This window comes from Neofelis nebulosa, chromosome 2, assembly GCF_028018385.1.
Source record: "Neofelis nebulosa isolate mNeoNeb1 chromosome 2, mNeoNeb1.pri, whole genome shotgun sequence".
NCBI classification, from domain to species: domain Eukaryota; kingdom Metazoa; phylum Chordata; class Mammalia; order Carnivora; family Felidae; genus Neofelis; species Neofelis nebulosa.
Window position 1 is genome coordinate 108,207,952 of NC_080783.1, and position 20,910 is coordinate 108,228,861.

The following is a 20,910-nucleotide window of genomic DNA, read 5'->3' on the forward strand; positions in this document are numbered from 1 at the left end:
ATGCTTATGTGTATATTACTTGAATGGGGGGGGGGGGGGGACATGGTAGAGATAAAGGTAAGAAGGTAGAAGGATCCCTTGGTTATAGGAATGACTCAAGTTGTCTAATCATTTCATTCATTTTAGGATTTTAGAGCTTTCAAGGTATGCAGGCTTTGAAGGTCAAGAGACCCCAGTCCGACACCTGGCTCTGCCACAGAAAATCTGTTTGAGGGGCACCTGGGTGGCTCAGTCGGTTGAGTGTCCAACTTCAGCTCAGGTCATGATCTCACAGCTCATGAGTTCAAGCCCCAGGTTGGGCTCTGTGCTGACAGCTCAGAGCCTGGAGCCTGCTTTGGATTCTGTGTCTTCCTCTCTCTCTCTCTGCTCCTCCAGTGCTTGTGCTCTGTCTCTCTCTCTCTCAAAATAAATGAATGTTAAAAAAAATTTTTTTAATAAAAAAAAAAGAAAATCTGTTTGATTCTTGACTCTGGCCAAAACAATCTCTCTGACACTAAGTTTCCTCAGCTATACAATGTGAATAATTTGAAGAATGCCTTCTTTTCCTTGGGGTATTCAATGAGTTAATTTTATCTTAATGTTTTAATTTTTTTAATTTACGTTTATTTATTTTTGAGACAGGAAGAAACAGAGCATGAGTTGGGGAGGGGCAGAGAGAGAGGAAGACACAAAATGTGAAGCAGGCTCCAGGCTCTGAGATGTCAGCACAGAGCCCAACGCAGGGCTCCATCTCATGAACTGCGAGATTATGACCTGAGCTGAAGTTGGATGCTTAACCAACTGAGCTACCCAGGCACCTCTCAATGAGTTATTTTTAAAGTTTCTAGCAGACATGTATGTTTGAAATGTAATTTTTATTTTAAATTAGAAGCATTGTTCTGATTCTTGGTCAGCTTGCAGATTAACTACAAACCTCGAAATCATGACTTTCAGTTGCTTTAAGTATGACGCTACAGTTTTGTTGTTGTTGTTGTTGTTTTTTCTTGTTGTTCCAACCTTTTAGTGAACTGTAGACAAGATTCAGGTGAGTAAAGAGAAAATTATCTTAGAGCTTAGAGCAGCAGCTTAAAAATCAAATATCTGCAAGGGCAGGGAAGGCCATATGAATGAGTGAAGTTGTCCCGGAGAAGAATGTGGCCAAGTGGGGATGGGAGTCCCTGTCTTAAAGGAACTGACCACAGCGTGGCTACAGCTGACATTTGCCATGCAGGAAAGCAGGTTCATTGTTAACATCTCTTCTGATTTTTCAAAGATTTATTTGAATTTAAAAATTTTTTCTCATTTTTTTAAAAAGGGACAACTAAATAAAATAACTAAATACTGGGTTGCAGAAACTATGTGAGGAAGGGATGTGTGTATATGAATGCAGGTGTGTGTGTATAAAGACAAGGGTGGAGTAATGGGATTGTGGAATACATGGAGATGATAACATACCACATTATGGCAAGTACATGAAGAGATCCAAAGTCAAGACCATAGGGCATTGGGGAGCCTCTAGTAGTTCAGAAGGCCCGGTGCACTGAAGTCAGAGAAGGGAATATGGGCCGGGGGGAGGGGGAGAGCTAGAGAGGTAAATGAAGGCTAGATCTTTCATACTGTACCATCTGTGCTAAGGAATCTGAACTTGATCCTGAGGACAATCAGTAGTCTCTGAAGAGCATTAAATAGAAATAGCCGAGTCCAAAGTAATGAATGGATGGGAAGAATCGGGGCTGAGGGTACAAAGATCAGTTGGAAGGTTGTCAAAGGGAGTCAAGTTGGAGTGAAGAGCATTGTACTAGGACTATGGCTCTAGGTGTATAAAGAAGCAGATGGCACTTTACGTTAACTACACTAAAATTAAAAAAAAAAAAAAAGTAGATGGAGCCAGAGATAGCTGGGAGAGCAAATCCGCAGGGCTAGGTTGGGAGGGGGCAGGGGGAGGACTGTGTGGAAGGAGGGGGTGGGAAGATTGTGGCTACATTTCTGTATCCTATTCAAGTTTCACAGAAGGTTAACATCTACACCAATACTCTACAGGTAGCAGGCAACAACAGAAAATGGAGAGATTGGGGCGCCTGGGTGGCTCAGTCGGTTAAGCGGCCGACTTCGGCTCAGGTCATGATCTCACGGTCTGTGAGTTTGAGCCCCGCGTCGGTCTCTGTGCTGACAGCTCAGAGCCTGGAGCCCGTTTCAGATTCTGTGTCTCCCTCTCTCTCTGACCCTCCCCCATTCATGCTCTGTCTCTCTCTGTCTCAAAAATAAATAAACGTTAAAAAAAAAATTTAAGAAAATGGAGAGATCTAGCAACCTGACTGGGTGTGAGTGTGTGGGTGAGGGGCATCTTTCTGGAATTATTCTATTCTCAGTCTACCTATTACCTCTCCAGGAAGACAAAAGAGAAGCCCGACCTCTGGTTTTTTACCGTTCGTAAAGAATGAAAAGCAGTCAGGTGAACCCTGAAAGTTAGTTCGTTGTGTAACTTAGTTCATAGTTCATTGTGTCATTTGTTTTGTCAGCATCTGGGAATGAAATGCTCCTCTTGTTTTAGGTCATTCTCTCTATGTTCCGTATGTCTCAACCCTCAAGGAGCACATTTCTGCCAGAGAAACCACCCCAGCCACTCTTGTCTCCATTTATAAACTTGTTGACTAAGTCACACACGAGAAAATGTGCAATAGGTCTTGCATTTCCACCTCTGCTAGAAGCAAAATGCCCCTAACAAGATGTATGAAGAGTTATTCAAATCTACTGCAAAGAGTAACTACAAAATAAGGGGTGGGAGGGGAGAGGCAAAGTGGTTGACTACATCAATCCTCCCCTCTTTATTCTGTACAATCTCTGGGAAAGAAATAATGAGCCTTCCTTTATGATCTGCTTGTATTTATAATTGATTTATCTTGCGGTTGAAAGGAGATTTACTCCCTCAAATTGAGACAGGCAGGAGAATGCAATTTGGGTTTGACCTCCTGGCCCTCTTTGGGTATCGCTTATCAGAACTGAAAATACAGTAGAGTTTCACCATTATTTCAGAATAAAAGACTCGATTAATCCTTTAGCAACGTTATGTCTGCCTGTGGATGCAGCCAGTCCGTACACATATTGATGTGTCTGTAGGCCTGGTGTGATTCAGGGAAGGCACAAAACCCCCTTAACCCCACGGTACCTTCCCATCATCCCCATTTCCAATTATTTCCTTGTCCAGGCTGCCAGGCTGACGGATGCCAGGAAATTTTAGGTTACCTGACTTATTTCTTCAACTTACCGCTTTGTTTCTTGCTTTAGCATCTATATTCCTCTTCTGAGATGACACATTTGGAATTCTCATCTGTATCCACCCTGGTGGGAATATATTTTTATGTGGGCATTTGCTAGACCAAGATTTAATAGGATTGTAGGACTAGAAATGAATGGGGCTCAGAAAGGAGAGTTGATGGATACAGAAAATAAATGATAAGTTGGTCCTGCTCTTATTATTATTTTTTTCTCTCTGTTAGTACACTTTATAGACCTTGAAGACCTAAGTGTATCCTCCCTTTATTCATGTGTGTGGACTTGAGGCCACAGTGTTGAATTTGGACTAGAACTTTTGTTTTTAAAGGCAGTCTGGGCCTGTGTCTTCTCCGGGATCTCCCATGATTCCAAGCACCAAATAAATAAATATATCCTGATTTGGGGTGTGGGGGTACCTGTGTGGCTCAGTCAGTTGAGCGTTTGACTTCCACTCAGGTCATGATCTTGCAGTTCATGAGTTCAAGCCCTGCATCAGGCTCTGTGCTGACCACTCAGAGCCCAGAGCCTGCTTCAGTTTCTGTGTCTCCCACCCCCCTCTGCCTCTGTCTCTGCCCATCCGCCTCCCCCTGCTCATGCTCTGTCTTTCTCTCTCTCAAAAACAAATAAACATTAAAAAATTAAAAATAAATATCTCCTGATGAGATTTAGTTTAATTTCTTGGCTTATTGTCTCTCTGTTCACATTTTTCTGATATCTGAGGTTTGGGATAGTAGAGTCCTGGGTTCCCAATGGTAACAAAATCCTCTGTCACTTGGAATCTACTCCATTCTTAAATAATTTGCAAAGAGCATTGTGAATCTCTCTGATAACTTCAGGATGTACCCACAGCAGAAAAGTTGGGTTATAATCCGGTTCTGTATTCCAGAAGGAGAAATTTCTCTTCCAAATAATAATTTGGAGGTAAGTGCTAAGATAGTGCTCTCTGTCTCTCTTTATATATACACATACATATAAATGACCTACTGGTTCCAGTCATTGTAAGGGCTCAGGAGAAGGCATAGAAAAGAGTAATGATTGAGCACATACTGCATTCCATGCTCTTAACTAAGCTTTATGAAAATACACTAAACAGACTTATTATTATTTTACAGATCAAGTAGCTAAGATGAGGTCATCCAGTGGTCAGTGTGGCTAATCAGCTAGTGACCTGGAGTATGACTCCATGTCTGTGTCCCAAAGCCAGCCCTCCTTCCAGGGCTCGCATCGCACTACAGGAGCCATGCAAGACTTGTTCCCATGTTCTAACTTCATGTGCCTAACAGCTTGCTTCTCACTTTGTCCCAAGGGACAATCTCCCTTGTGCATTCTACTTCAGACAAAAGTCTGCTGGAGACGACATCAGAACACATTTTATTTCATTTGCAAGGAACATGGTGATTGAAAGTTTCTGTCTGAAATATGTAACGTACAGGATTCCATGTGAAGCATATTATTTTTTCTCTTTCTTTCTTTCTTTTCTTTTCTTTTCTTTTTTTTTTTTTTTTTTTTTTTGAGTTGGGGTGAGCTTCTTCCCGGCCTGGAGAGACATGCAATGCATTTTGCACATGCTGTTTGAATTCCTAATTCTCACCTGAAGCTATAATTGAAAAGTTCAACACAGCAGGACCACAGAACGACACATAACTGTTATGAGTATCTTGCTATTAAACCTAAAACATTGAATGGTATGATACCTTACTTTTTTTTTTCTTTTATTTTTTACTGCTTAGGGGGAACATCATCAAGACAGAAAGGCTTCCTAGGATGCATACGCTCATTACACTTGAATGGGCAGAAGTTGGACCTGGAGGAGAGGGCCAAGGTCACGTCTGGAGTCCGGCCGGGATGCCCGGGCCATTGTAGCACTTATGGTGGCATCTGCCACAACGGGGGCAAGTGCGTGGAGAAGTACAGTGGGTACTCATGCGATTGCACCAACTCACCATATGAAGGGCCCTTTTGCAAAAAAGGTACAACAGGCACCTCTGTTTTTCCCGTGTTGTATTCTAGTGCCTCCAAGCCACGGTCAATTCATGCCCTCAGTCAGTTCCCAAGCGATCATTTATCTTCTTCAGTTTCACTCTGTTTAAAGACTCTGTGTAACTCCTCAGCATAATTACATATACCCATCTCACTGTGTGTTGACATTGGCAGTACAGTTGAACTGGATAGATAGTAACAGCGTACCATGTCTCCTTGGCCCAGGGGCCAGCTGAGGCCTGGGAGAAGTGGACTCTCATTTCTGTTGTATCAGCCAGATTGCCAGGGGTGCACTATCCTCCCAGTTCCAGTTCCTTAGCCCACACGTGTAATCACAGAATTATAGAATCTACCCCTGGAAGCGTCTCAAGGAGGCTTAAAGTCATTTTAAAGCATTTTTTACAAATAAAGAGCTTATAGGTAAGTGAGTAGACATCTAGCATACATCTAGTAAAATCAATAGCATACATCTAGTAAAATCTCCCTATTCTGCAGATGATGTGAGTACGGTCTGAAGCTTTAAAAGCCTTGCCTGGAAACTCACATTTAGTTCATCAAGGGTCTGGGAATGAAACACAGAGATCAAAATCCCTGCCCCGGTGTCTTTCTATATCCCCTCCTAATCTTATTATTTCATTGCATTGGCAAAACTAACCATGATGGATGTATATCTTGAACGAGGAGTGATGATCATGGTGTAAATTCTCTAGAAAAATTCAAGATAACTCTACAAACTATAAAATGGGATTATTCAGTATAAACACTTAGTATTTTTTCAAACACAAAGGCAAAAGATTAGGTCTCCTATCTTCGCAAGATTGTAAAGTTTATTTTATTGATGGAAAGAAAAAAGTTTGTTGAACAAATAATGTACACAATATTTCAAGAGCAGCATTTAAGCTATTAAAATGTTTCAATTACTTTGAAACACCATTTACATATAAACAATGATGGCAATTATACACAATTCTTGTCAATTCATTAAAACACATTTCTCATACACCTCTACCAAACAGTGCTTTATTTAGTCCAATTTCCTGTTGGAACTTAAAAACAATGGAGAAGAGAGGAGCACTCAGTGTTCTCTTTGAAGGACTCTGTAATTTAAGCTCTTCATCGTTCACGCTGGCCTTCTCCCCAGTCAGATTGAATTACTTGCTTATTATTGTTGAGAACCATTGTATTTGTTGGGGTAAAAAATAATGGTACAAACTTTAGGGCCAACAGTGTGTTGGGCCCTTCCTTCATCAGCTTAACATAAAGTGGTCCCATCCCAGTAGGTATTAAATGTGCTAAGAGACACAAAGACACCACTGGATTTTCACCCTGAGTGAGGTCTCTGATTAACTTCCCCTAAAAAAAAACCTTAAATGCCACCCTTAGTCTAGTCCCAGAAGAAGCAAATACAGAATAAACACCACCAGCCCTAGTTACAAAGGTATACTGGCATTGTTTTCCAGGATCTATATCCAAGTTGTATGTTTGAAAGAAAAAAAAAAAAAAAGAACAGTGTTGTTCTATATTTCTCTAGAGACATTGGTCAGACATCTCATAGATCATATTGTTCTAAATTTAGCCTAATTTTTCGTTGGCTTTTTCTTTCCCCTGAAACAACTCTGATTAAGTATCTTCTGTCCCTACCCCCATATCTTTTTGCTGCATATATTGAAATAGCCTGTGTTCTCTCCCCATTTTTTACTTTGATCTATAAGCAAAATAGACAAATATGTGCTTAGCCTTTTCAGCTTGCTTCATATTTCACAGCCCCAGACTTTCACCCCTTTCTCATAAATCTAAGGAAATGATTCCCTTTATATTCAGTACCTGCATAGTATGTAGAAGAAACCTTTTAACCTAGTCTTGTAGCCACACCAATTGCCTAGGGAAGTGTACCATGGGAGCCATTAGCTATGTGATGGTCCTGAACAAGGGTGCTTTTCTATGTTATTAACTAGTAGGGCATGTGTAACTTAGGGGGTGCAGATACTGGAAATATGTGGGGTGGAGTTACCAATGCCTGGGCCAGAACCATAATCCATTGATCCACTTCCTGTTTCTTATGATAGTACAAAGTAACAATAATCTTGAGATTAGTTAGTAGTTATTGACTGCAACATACATTTCTTATGGCCAGCCTAGTGGGGAGGATATTAACATCCACATTTAACATATTGAGAACATTGAAGTTCATGGAGTTTTAATGACTTGCTAATAAAGGTCAGAGCTGAAGATCCATCCAGCACTTTTTGGTTTCTTTTTTCTCTTTAAAAACCCTAATTTCATTCTGTATAGGAATATAGTATTAGGATTCAAATATTATTTTCTGCTTTGTGTGTGTGTGTCTTTTTTTTAATGTTTATTTATTTTTTGAGAGACAGAGACAGAGACAGAGAGACAGAGTGTGAGCTGGGGAAGGGGCAGAGAGAGGGAGACATAGAATCTGAAGCAGGCTCCAGGCTCTGAGCTGTCTGCACAGAGCCCAATGTGGGGCTCTAACACACAAACCGCAAGATCATGACCTGAGCTGAAGTCAACACTTAGCCAACTGAGCCACCCAGGCGCCCCTCTCTCTCTTTTTAATTGAGATGTAATTTTTATACCCTAAAGTCCACCGTTTTAAATTGTATAATGAAGTGATTTTTAGCATATTCACAAAGTTGCATAGCCATCACCATTATTTAATTTCAGAATATGTTTATCACCCTAAAAATAAATATTATATCCATTAGTAGCTACCTCTCATTCACCTTTCCCCACTGTCCCTAAAAAACAACTGATTTACTTATCTATCTGGACATTTTAGATAAATGGAACCACTAGCCTTTTTGTGTCTAGATTCTTTCACTTAGCATGTTTCTAAGATTCATCCATGCTGTAGCATTTTTTAGTACTTTGTTCCTTTTTTGTTTCCAAAGAGTATTTTATTCCATTATATGGATCCAACACACACACACCCACACACACACACACACACACACACATATGTATCTGTTCATCACTTGGTGGCCATTGGGATGTTTCCATTTATTTGGTTATTATAAATAATGCTATTAACATTCATATATATGTTTTTGTGTGGACTTATATTTTCTGTTCTCTTGGGCATATACCTAGAAGTAGAATTACTGTGTCATACGGTAAATGTATGTTTAATTTTTTGAGGAAACTGGCAAACTGTTTTCAAAGTGGCTGCTCCATTTTACATTCTCACCAGCAAAGTACAAGGATTCCAATCTCTCCACATCCTCACCAACACTTGTTATTATCTGCCTTTTTAATAACAGACATGTTACTGTGAATGTGTGAAATGGTATCCCATTGTGGTTTTGACTTTCATTTCACTGATGACAAATAACACTGGACATCTTTCATGTTCTTATTGACTGTATACCTTTTTTGGTGATACATTAATTTAAATTTTTGCTTGTTTTTTGATTGAGCTATTTTTCTTTTCTTTTTTAGTTGCAGGAATTGTTTGCATATTCTGATTATAATTCTCACATTAGATATATGCTTTGTAAATATTTCCCCCATTTTCATTTTCTCCATTATACCTTGTGAAACACAAAAGTTTTTCATTTTCATACCATCCAGTTCTTCTTATTGTTTTATTTTAGTTGATTGTGTTTGGTATTATGTCTAACAAATCATTGCCTAACTGAATCTCATGAAGATTTATGTCTATGGTTTCCTCTAAGGGTTTTTATAGCTTGATCCAGTTTGAATTAATTTTTGTAGCTAGTGTAAGGCAGGGGTTCAATTTAATTCTTTTGCCCATGGATATCCAACTATTCTAACACCATTTATTGATGTGTGCTTGTCTTTAGCCCCCCTCAACCCCCACTATTGTATGAAGAATCTAGGTATAACTGTCATACTGTTGTCATTTTTTTTTTCCAATTAAAAAGTTAGACAATATATTTGGAAATTTACCTGGAAATATATTTGGAAATCTAGAAAAATAAAAAAATCTAATTCCTCAAAGACAAGCATTAAAAAGAAAATCTGATTTTCTTCTAGCTCTTTTCTTTGCATTTAACCTAGCTGCTGTAATTCTGCATTTCATATCTACATTTTATGCCTAAATTTTCTTTATTTCGTTTTATACACATTTCTATATAATTAATCAGTTTTAATGACTGCAGTATATTTCATTTGGTGGGGTTGCCTCTGCTCTTGTCACCCATTCTATCCCCAGGCAATTTAGCTTAGCAACAGTGGTGCCATTCTGCAATCTGGCACTTGATCTGCCTAAATTCAGCTTCTAGCTCCTCTACAGTCTACAGTGTGTGGCATTGGTTGTGTAACTCGCCTCCCGATTCCTTGGTTTTCTCATCCAAAAAATTAGAAAATTCAAAAATCCTTTACGAAGGATTGTGGTGAACATTTTTTTTTTTAACGTTTATTTATTTTTGAGAAGAGAGAGACAGAGCATGAGCGGGAGACGAGAGAGAAAGAGGGAGACACAGAATCTGAAACAGGCTCCAGGCTCTGAGCTGTCAGCACAGAGCCCGACGCGGGGCTCGAACTCACAGACCGCGAGATCATGACCTGAGCTGAAGTCGGATGCCCAACTGACTGAGCCACCCAGGCGCGCCTGTGGTGAACATTTTAACGAGCACTTCACAAAGCACTTGAGATAATGCCTGGCAAATAAAGTCCTACAGAGCGCTTGCTCTTATTATTGTCTTGGAATTTTAGATTGCTCCAATTTTTGCACAAAAATAATGCTGTGATAAACACATGTATTGATTTTTTCTCTGTAATGGAATTTCAGTGAAAAAATAGTATGCATATTTAGGTACTCTTTACCAATTGCCAAAAACCTGTTGAAAAATTATTTATTATTTACCTTCCTGCCAACATATCTTTCTTTTTTTTGCTTTTTGTTACAAAAAAACCCAATTCTATATGATAATAGGGAGAAGAGTTTCAGAACCCTCATGCATCCATTATCTAGCTTCAAAAATGACCAACTCATGGCCATTTTTATTTCATCTATACACTCACATCCTCTCCTCCTCCTCCTCCTTTATTATTTCAAAGCAAACTTCAAATATCACATCATTTTGTCTATAAATATTACAATATGTATTGCTAAAAGATAAGAGCTTATTAAAAACACAGATCCACAGGATCATTGCAATAAGAAAAATTAAACATGTCTAATATTACGAAACATAAACTCACCATTCAAATTGCCAATTTTACCATTTATTTTTAGTTGGATGTTTTGCCAAATTAATGACAGCTTGATTAATTTCTAGGTAATCACTGGCCTACTCATTACCTTTATACTCATTCTAAGTTGTGTCCCTATTATTGAGACCAACTATTGTCCATTGAGTTCCTACCATGCGTCCTGCTTTTACACAATGTCTTTCAGTTGTTCTACCCACCACAAGATTAAATCCACCCCTCTTTGTAGGTGACATTTTGAGCTGAGGTTGAGGGGGAATCCCGTGAGATTGTTGGAGAAGGGGCACAGCCAGGTTCCAAGCTCCCAGTCCATCAGACTCCACAGCTGGCTCAGAGATACATTCTCTGCAGTGCCACCCTGTTTCCCGGCTGTTTCTTATAATTCACTCAACACTTTACTCCTGGTCAGTGTGGAGCTCCTCTTTCTGGTCTGATTAGGCTACTGTGACCATAGAGACATGCAGCTCTGGGAATCACCATCTCTGTCACACACACATCAGACTCTAGGCTACCTCTCATTGTGGTTTGTTTTGTTTTGTTTGATGCATGAGCTTTCTTCTCAGAATGTAATCAGTGTAGTTTTAGATGATCACATCTAGTTAAAATGTTTCTTCCAATTAGACCAGTGGTTTTGTGTGTTCAGATAAATCACTCAGGGAGCTTAAATATGATCAGGGAGCTTAAAATCTTAGACTATAAAATACAAGAAACTTAGAGAATAATAGAATCCAGTGTTTTGCTGAAGGAAGTTTTATGTTGAAAGTGACAGTATCTAAATATTAAACATTAAAATAATTAAACATTAAGAATAATTAGATCTGGGGTTAGGGGAGAAGGGAAGACAGAAATTTGGTAGGATACTTCTAGTTTAAAAATGCTTTACATTGTAATTTCCTGTCCTAAGTATAAGGAAAAAAATGAAATCTGTATATGCCCACATCTAATATGCTATTCATAACAGAATGCTCTGAATTATAGTTATATTTGAACACACACACAACATCAAATAAAAGCCATTATTCTGTTAACGAGGAGATAGTAGCTCAAAATGCAGGCCAAGCGTCCCCAAGGAAATTCACTCAAGGAAAGTGCTTGAATCAAGCTAATGATTAACCGGAATCCTGTCACAAGTCTCTGCTGCATATCTTTGTAATCAGGAGTACGGATGTTGTAACCTGAATGATAAATGCAGAACACTTTCTCCGAACCTTTAGTCAAAATGAACTGGTATTCCCAATCTGCCACCAATATGCATAAATATGCAACTTTAGTTTTTTGGCACTGTTACAGACTGTTACAGAATTTTCACAAAGGTAGAACAAATTTGCAATGAAATTAGGAAGGGAAAGCCAGGTTTGATTATGTTCTAGGTGCCACCAACTCAATCAAGAAATTTCATGGAGAATTAGGTGAATTCCACATATCATTCAGGAAAAAAAGAAACCAATCACGCCAATATGGGTTCATGTTTATTGTGCTATCTTTATGGTAAAGGTTTGCTGCAAGATCTGAGCTATGTTGTTCTAAAAGGAACCTTTCCTCTGTGCCCTGATAGCATATTACTCTATAGCAGTAACATTGAAAGAGAACTTACGAGCAGCCTTGATTGAAAGAAAAGAATATCTCAGGGCACCTGGGTGTCTCAGTCAGTGTGGCATCTGACCCTTGATTTTGGCTCAGGTCATTATCTGAGTGAGTTTGAGCCCCGCATGGGGCTCTATGCTGACAAGGCTGAGACTGCTTGGGATTCTCTCTCTCTCCCTGTCTCTCTGCCCTTCCCCTGCTTGTGCTTTGTCTCTCTCTCAAAAATAAACAAATACACATGAAAATTTAAAAAAAGAAAGAAAATATTCCGGCATTGGGTTGGGTATGCAGTCAATAAACAGATAGTTTGTGAAGGAAATTGGGATGGGTTCAGGTTGAAGTCTCTTCTAATATGGAAAGTCTGGAAGTTCACACTGTAGTGGCTAACTGTTAGAAGCGCTCTACACACAGTATCTCATTTATCCACTGAGAAATATAGTTGACGTAAGTGTTACACTTCCCATCCACCAGATGCCAAAACAGTCTCCACAGGATTCACTAGCTTGCCTGGGACCACACAGCTAGTATGAAATTGATCCAGCCCAGACCTAGGGCTGAAGCCAAATCCTGTGCCAGTTTCACCAAACTAAAGTGATAACAGTTGGAGTAAGCATATTATAGAGGGAATGTGGGTGATTTGCACATTCCTGCTAATTGAATGTCATAAATTTGTAGATGCTGCCTTTCTCCATGGTGGCGGCAGAACTCCATCCAACATGCGATGCTATAGGAATTGTTTCCCATAGGAAGCCCTGTTTGCTCAAGTCTTGGCTCTTTTTGGACTCGAATGTCAATTCCTAGACATCCCAAAAAATGGAGTCCAGGGGTTGAATACCCATGCCTTTTCTACTAGTTCCATGGATTCTCTCTCTTCTGTTTCCATGGATCCTCACGTTTTATCCAAAACCGTAGAGGGTTACTGCAGAGCCTCCTCCAGTGTCCTATTCTCAGTAACTTAGAACCCACTCACAATCCTCCTAACACACCAGAAAAGCACTAGCTGGAACAGTTAGAACCTCAGTTTTGAAACGAGGAAGGTCGCAGTGAAATTTATCACTATGGTGCTGGCGGCAAGGATGGTTTATCTTTGCTTCTCGAGAAATCCGCCTGGCACATGGTAGTTATACCGCAAATGTATGTTAAGCTGGAACTAAACTCCAGGTTGCAAATCTCAGCTCTCTTTTTTAAAGCTATGCAACCTTGTTCAAGGTGCTTAACCTCTGCAGCCTCGTGTTTCTCATTTGTAAATAAGAGTAATGACTTCTGCCACTTCGAACTTATTGTGGGAAGCGTATTGTATAATTCAGGTAAAAAAAAAAAACCCTCACATAGTGCTTGTTGCTTAGCAAACAATAAACAGTTATTGCTAGCCTGAATAATCGACTAAATGTGGCAATGTGTGCGTTCCCCTCTTCTATGTTTCAGAGGTTTCTGCTGTTTTTGAGGCTGGCGCTTCAGTTACTTATATGTTTCAAGAACCCTACCCGGTGACCAAAAATATAAGCCTCTCATCCTCGGCGATTTACACAGATGCAGCTCCATCCAAGGAAAATATTGCCTTTAGCTTTGTGACAGCTCAGGCGCCCAGCCTCTTGCTCTACATCAATTCATCTTCTCAGGATTCCCTGGCCGTCCTGCTCTGCAGGAATGGTGAGTACTGACAGCATGAAGCCTGACGAAGTGTCATGTTGGGCTGAGGGACAGTGCATGCCCTCCAGAACGCTGCAGAATTTCAACTTAAATTTGGTCCCACCTGGGCAGCTTAATGCCAGAGCTCCAGCCAAAGCCTTGATTGTACTTTACCTTTATGACTTGCAATTGGTATTCAGGGCCAGTGTCAATTCATTGCTGAAGTCTCAAATGCGTTGACTTTAATTTGCCTCAACTGTGTCACAGTAATTCTTTATTATTTATTCTGTGCTGGAGTCCATTAAGTGCAAAGGAGAAGATCATAAGCATATCTGAATTTCGGAAGGACACTCATCACATATATCGTGTCATCTTTGCTGCAGTCTCCTTTACTGGGGGCCGTTAAAACAACTGGCGTAAATGCAGGCCATATGCCTAGAAGTCGATTGCCTAGGTCTTGGAGAGAAGTTGTAGATGTGAGTCAAAACCTTGTGGAATACGGGGCTTGGTGCTGAGGATCAGACTTTGAAGAGAATGTACACAAAATGGAATCTGCAAAGGTTAGAAGGGTATAGGGGCTGGAACTCACTTGATGCAAGGGATGTTGAAGGACACCAAGTCTGACAGTGCTTAGGAGAAGTCAGGTTTTCTCACTATGTAATTCCAGCCAGCAATGAGCAGGACTTTTGGTCCTGGTCAAGAGCATGTGAGATCGGAATCCTAGGGGATGGAACAAGTATTAGAACTGGTCATGAGGGCAAAGATGTGGCCATCCCAGTCATCTGATCTCAAAGAACACATTCCCATGATTAAAAAAATGTTCTTTCTCCTCTTGTAATTTGCCAATGTAACGAGAGGAGGCTGGGCTTTAGAACCATCCCTGGGATGGACTGTGCTGAGGCCATAGAAGGCCATTGGAATATGCAGCCATACTCTGACCTCTCTCGACCTTAGACCGATTTCTCTTGCTCTATTTTTTTTTTTTTTTGGAAGTGGGGGAGTGGTAGGAGGTCTTCTTCTTTGCTTCATCTTGCTTTCTGTCGATTTATGACACTGAAAGTAAAGAATGATGTGTGAGCCTCACACAAAGATCAAACCTGGTGGGCGAGCGAGTTGAATCAGGCCTGAAGTACATTAAGAATGACAGCGTCCCACTGACAATTTTATTCTAAGAGCAAATGCAAGGGAAGAAAAAAAGAGAGAGAGAGAGCCTGGGTGGTGACTGACCACTCCAAGACTATCTGATCTTGAAGAGCCTATAAGAGAGAAAGGAACCATTATGGGTTATTAGACCTCTTATTAGTCAGCAGACCTTTGTATGATTAGAACCATTATATTAACATGTCAGTTCTTAAACTTTGCCCCCATAATGTCTCTGTGAGGTGAATAAGGCTGGCTGAGGATGCTGAGGCATAGATTAACTGATTAAGTTAGGCCAGGCAGATAACTCAGGACACGGCTGAGACCAGAGGCCAGATCTCCTGATAATCAGCCCCACCATCTTTCCTCTAAGCTAGACGATCCTGCTGTGATGTGGCTAGACTACAGTAAGTTACAGAGCAGTGAGATGCAAGTTTTCTGCAAAGCATCTCTTATGTGTGGTTCCATGTCCCATTTGTACCTGCCAGGTTGTATCTGTGGATATAGACAGTGCATAACAGGAATAAGTATATCTGACTGCATAAATACTACCCCACATACTCTCCTTCTCTCTCTCCACACACACACACACACACACACACACACACACACACATTCTGGACACCATTCTAATTAATGTACACAGCTCTTAATTCTTACGATAATCCAACATGATTGGCGGTATTAATCTCATAATTCCAGAAACTAAGGCATACAGAGCTTAAATAACTTGCTTAAAATCTCACAGCAAGTAAGTAAAAGAGCTATAATTCAGTCTTCCCTCCTGGAGTCTGGTAGCATACTTTATGTCCTTAACCATAAGCTCTAAATGAAGAGTGTTAATTTATTTTTTGAAACAATGTGCTTTAAATAAATTGAATTTATTTCATTAGGCGGGCATGCTTGAATTCTGTCTGATCACTTATTTTCTTAAACTCTAAAGCCTCACTTCCGTGAAAGCTCTACTTGACCTTATGGGCATTTATGTTCTTTAAGCCCTGGCTAAGTGCAGAAAGCAAGGAGATACTTATGCCTTGTTTGTTTGTTTGTTTGTTTGTTTGTTTGTTTTAAGCTTAGGTCTCAGGGAGAGACTAAAAGTTCAGGCTTCAAGAGAGATGAGTGGCCAGGCAGGGACTAGTCATGGAATGCCCCCACTCTCCTCACTGCCTCAGAACTACCTCCCCCATTGTTGTAGGAACTCTTGTCACACTGCACAGTCCATGATTTAGGACCCTGGGCACTTCCTGCCATCTCCTTGTCCTACAGAGACACAGCTGAGATATGTCCCCATTCATTAATTCTTCCACCGATTCCCCACTGCACAGTATCAGGAACTGTGGAGAGCAAGAAAAATAAACAGGATGCAGTGCTGTCTAAACACCATAAGGAAAAAGAGAGACTCGAAACTGCCTTACAGTTTTTGATGGACAGTCCAGGTACATGAGGGAATGAAGTTGTCCAGATTTCTCAGGCAACCTAACTACAAGTTAGATATTGTCTAACTTTGAGGATGAATCTCCTAGGAATTCAGGGGTTATATAATAGGGCAAATGCCTTGAGCAAGAGTGAATCCCTTGCCATCAGAGGTCTTCAGACAGTAATTAAATGGCAATTTGTTGGAGAAACCATAAGAAGAATTCTGGCAGTGGATGAGGGAGAAAAAGAACCTCTGAGTTCCTTTCCAAGTCTGAGATTTTGTTGTTCTCTGTTCCCTTCCTGTGTAGTCTTACATTTATATTTCTTTCTCCTGGGGCCGTGTTTGCAGCCTTTGAAATACTTCTATGAGGAATTAAAACTTGGTATTGGTACAACTTGTTCCCAGTATGCTCACGGTATCAGGCCGCTGACCTAACTTTCAGGGAGTCAAATGCGGACCCTGCTTAGTGAGGAGCTAGGCATACTTATACTAAGACTTTGATAGACTTCAGTGAGAGATATAACCTCTGAAAATACTAATGGTAAGAATACCTACAGCTTATAAAAAAAAAGAATTAAGTGAACAAAGACAGTAAAGGGTTAACTAGGGAAAGTCTGTCTGTGGAAAGGTTTTATAAGACTGACTCACACCTCTCTGTGATGAAGTTAAGCGTTTTCTGTTAGTACAGGTTTCTTCACCTTTCTTTGATTTAAGACACCTCTGGGAATCTGGTGGAAATCATGATGAGAAGATCATTGTTAAAAGGAGTCCTTTTTGTTCTTCCCAGGAGGAAGAAAATGCCCATGGCCGTGTCGTACAAAATGGCCCCCGTTTCAGTACTGTGAGTTAGGAAGCCAGGGAGTGGAGACAGGTGGATAAACTGTGTAAATACTGAACAAAATCCTTGGCTTGCAAATCTATTTAATATGGGTGTTCGGGCCGGAGGAGAGAAGAGCAGTGGGACTCCCAAGTCATGCTTCTGAGTCTCCCCCTGGCGGGGGTTTGGTTGGCACTTTTGGAATCCTTCCTATGCCCTTCATCATTTTTCTTGAAGTTTCGCCAACCAGAGACTTATTCAGGTTAAGCCGCTGCTGTCTTTTCAAATGAAAACACGTCCTTTTTCCTAAAGGAAGAAAAGAATTTTCATTTCTTGGATGGAAGATTAGAGAAAGAAAAGGAGGCATTTGGGTTTAGGGAGACCTTAGGAGAGTGAGGGTGTTTGTGGTCTGATGGGCTGGAGCTTTGGGCGGAAGGCCACTTCTCAGAGAAATGGCAGCTGGGAGAGAAGGAGCGGATGAAGGAGGAAAGGGTCCAGAGAAGGTAATGGGAGTGTACATTTCAATTCCACAGCATTTCACTGAAGGATGGCTGTACCTCCTGTACAGTTCTATGGAGTTCTTCAAACTTGTCATTTGATAAATATTCACAGAGCATCTATCAGGGAGCAGGCACTATTTTATGTACAGGAGAGACAGATTCAGACAGGATCCTGTTCTGCCTTTCAGGATCTAGTCTGGGGACAGAGGCACAACAAACAAAGAAAACAATGTGCCACAGATGTGGGGTAGAGTCTGTTCCAGATAGAATGAGGGAAGGAGGGTAACAAAAGGCTTCTTGGAGATAGTGAGCCTTGAGTTGGGCCATGAAAGAGAAGTGTTTTCTAGGCAGACATTAGATCATTGTTTAATAAAATGAGAGGTTTCTTTGACTGTTTCTCAATGTCTCCATTTTATTTCCATTGCATGTGAAACATATATATATATATATATATATATATATATATATATATATATATATTTTCCCCCCAATCATTTCCCCTTTCTACTCTTTCATTGTGTTTCCTTCTTGGCCCCTTGATAGTAAAAGTAAAAAAATCAAATTGAGAATATGTGCTAAGTCTAAGGCCATCAATCTATGGTGAAATCATTTGAGTACAACATCCGAACAGGGCCCCAGGTCACCTTCCCCTGGTGGCTGTTCTGCTGCCCTCCGGCACCAAATGGTTTGTCTGACTTTGCCTCAGCATTTCCTTTTTATCAACTTTTTTTTTTTAAACATATACATTCATAAGGATTCACTGTCTGCATTTGTGATTGCACACACCTTGGAGGGAATAATGATGAACCTGGACACTTTACATTTTGAACAGACTGACTCAAGAGAGACAGGGATAAGGAGGAATCCAGAGAGGGAGCATCTTCAAAGTACAGACTTCAACAGCTGCTGGCCAGGGCTGGCTTGACCCTAGACTACTCTCAGCTTCTCACTGCTTTCTTGTGGAAGACTTTCAAAGTTTAGTTCTGCCTCCTACCACTCCCTTTGTGACACCAGCATATACCTGAGTACCTCAGAGTAGCAGGAACCCCAATAAACAGCCTGAGAAAAGCATACCTCCGAAAGCGTAACCGTGACCACTTCAGTCTCTGGCTTATGTTAAGCAACACTTTGCTGCTTTTGAACTTCAAATTCCCAAAAGTCTTTTGATATCTGCAGGACTGTTTTGGTTGGTGCGTTTCCATCATTTCTGGGCTTTCCAATAATCTCTTGCTGGGAGGACATACCAGCCGGGTCCTGCTGGGCAGCTCTCCTCCATTTCAGACTAATGTGGTTATGCCACACCATGACCTTGAGAGGGCAGTCAAGAATCCCTCCTCCTCGTGTCCTCTTAGAGGAAAGTCAAAGATATGGGCAGGCACAAATGGCATCTCTAGTATCAGACAGTTAATCCACTGACCAAGGGGTGGGTCTGAGAGGAGAAATAGAGGTATGATGAATAAAACTGGATCTAGGTCATCTTTCTTATTTTTCTTCTCTCTCTTGTTGTGGATTTCTCTCTCTCCCTCTTTTTTAAATGTTTATTAATTATTTTGAGAGTGAGATAGTATGCAAGCAGGGGAGACGGACAGACAGGGAAAGAATCTCAGTCAGGTTCTATGCTCAGCATGGAGCCCGATGAGGGCTTGATCCCATGACCTGAACCAAAATCAAGAGTCAGGGGCTTAGCTGACTGAGCCACCCAGGCAGCCCAATGTTGTAGATTTCTTATTTTGTGGTATGCTCATAAGTCCATGAAGATTGTGTCCTTCAGAGAGCCTGAGTGGCTCGGTGGGTGAAGCGTCTGACTTCAGCTCAGGTCACGATCTCATGACTCATGCGTTTGAGCCCTACATCGGGCTCTGTGCTGACAGCTCAGAGCCTGGAGCCTGCTTTGGATTCTGTGTCTCCCTCTCTCTCTGCCCCTCTCCCACTCATGCTCTGTCTCTCTCTTTCAAAAATAAACATTAAAAAAATTAGGAAAAAAACACATTGTGTGCTTCTAAAATCCATATGTTGAAGCCCCAATTCCTTGTATTTTGAGTGAGAAGGAAGTTAAGGTTAATTTAGGTTAGAAGGGGAGAGCCCCAATCTGCTATGGTTAGTGTCCTTAAAAGACGAGGCAGCAGAGTTTTCTGTCTGTCTCTGTCTCTCTCTGCCATGTGAGGACACAGTGAGAAGGTGGCCATCTGCGAACCAGGAGGAAAGTCTTCACCAGCGACTAAACTGGCTGTCACCTTGATCTTGCTGCCATCCGGAACTGTGAGAAAATACATTCCTGCTGGTTGGTCTACCTGGTCTACAGTATTTTGTTATAGCAGTTCGATCAGGCTAAGAAAAAGATCAAATGAGAAAATGTAAGAAGATGTGCTTCATAGACTGTAAAGTACAAAACACATTGTATTTTCATATTGATAATCATAATATGAGTTATCTGCGTGCTTGGGTGGGCAGAACATGAATGTTAAAGGTGGGATTCGGATAAACAGATTAAAATTTCATCCAAAAAGGACATGAAAATCGCCCATTGCTTAGAGGCAGAGCGTCTAATGGTGGAGGAGGGTGACATTACCCTGAGGAAGGAGAAAGATGAGGCAGAGGGTCTCCAGCCTGCACCTTAGCTGCTGTCATTAGGTACAGGCATTTGCTTTTGATATACACAAGTATGAAAACCAAAAATAAAAAAAAAAAAAAAAGAAAAAGAAAACTTTAAGAATGGCTTTCTCAGATACCCTCTGAACTAGATCTTTGGGGAACTTGTCTGATGTTTCTGAAATAAAGATAAACAGACAGGCAGACAGACATAAAATAACTGAAAAGCAGGACATATTCACAGGACTCACTGTATGACCAGGCCCAGCAAGATACAACTGAGGGACATAGTCAAACTCTTGGAAACGCCCACCTCACACCTTGGCTGTAGAGCTGGCTGGACGGCAAGTGCCAGCATCGAGGAAGCCAAAACAAGAAGAACAGAGCTACTGAGTCAATGCTCTAATCCCCTGCATGAAGAGCAATAATCAAAGACTAGTATGGAATTAAGGGTAACCAAAAATACAAAATGCAATTAACTCTGCAAACATTTATTTAATACCTCCTCCATTTATCTGCCAGGGCTGCCATAACAAAATACCACAGACTACGTGGTTTAATCTACAGAAATTTATTTTTTCACTGTTCTGAAGACTGGAAGTCTGAGATCAATGCACCAGCCGGGTTGGTGTCTGGCGAGAGCTGCCTCATTGAGTTGTAGGTGGCTCCTTTCTTACTGTGAGTTCACATGGCCTTTCCTTAGTATTATGTGCCTGAGAGAGAAAGGGAGTGTGCTCTGAAAAGGACACTCATCCTATTGGATCAAAGTCCCACCGTTAGAAGCTCATTTAACTGCAATGACA

At 40.8% G+C, this 20,910-nt stretch overlaps 1 protein-coding gene across 3 annotated transcripts in view; it reads left to right on the plus strand.

Annotated features, from left to right (window-relative positions):
* CNTNAP5 (contactin associated protein family member 5) overlaps positions 1–20,910 on the plus strand; it is an 810,836-nt gene that overhangs the window by 695,701 nt on the left and 94,225 nt on the right. For all 3 annotated transcript variants that reach the window (XM_058715579.1, XM_058715580.1, XM_058715581.1), the window contains exons 18-19: positions 4,983–5,222; positions 13,441–13,665. In XM_058715579.1, coding sequence (XP_058571562.1) covers positions 4,983–5,222; positions 13,441–13,665 — 465 coding nt within the window. The remainder of the gene's footprint in view (positions 1–4,982; positions 5,223–13,440; positions 13,666–20,910) is intronic.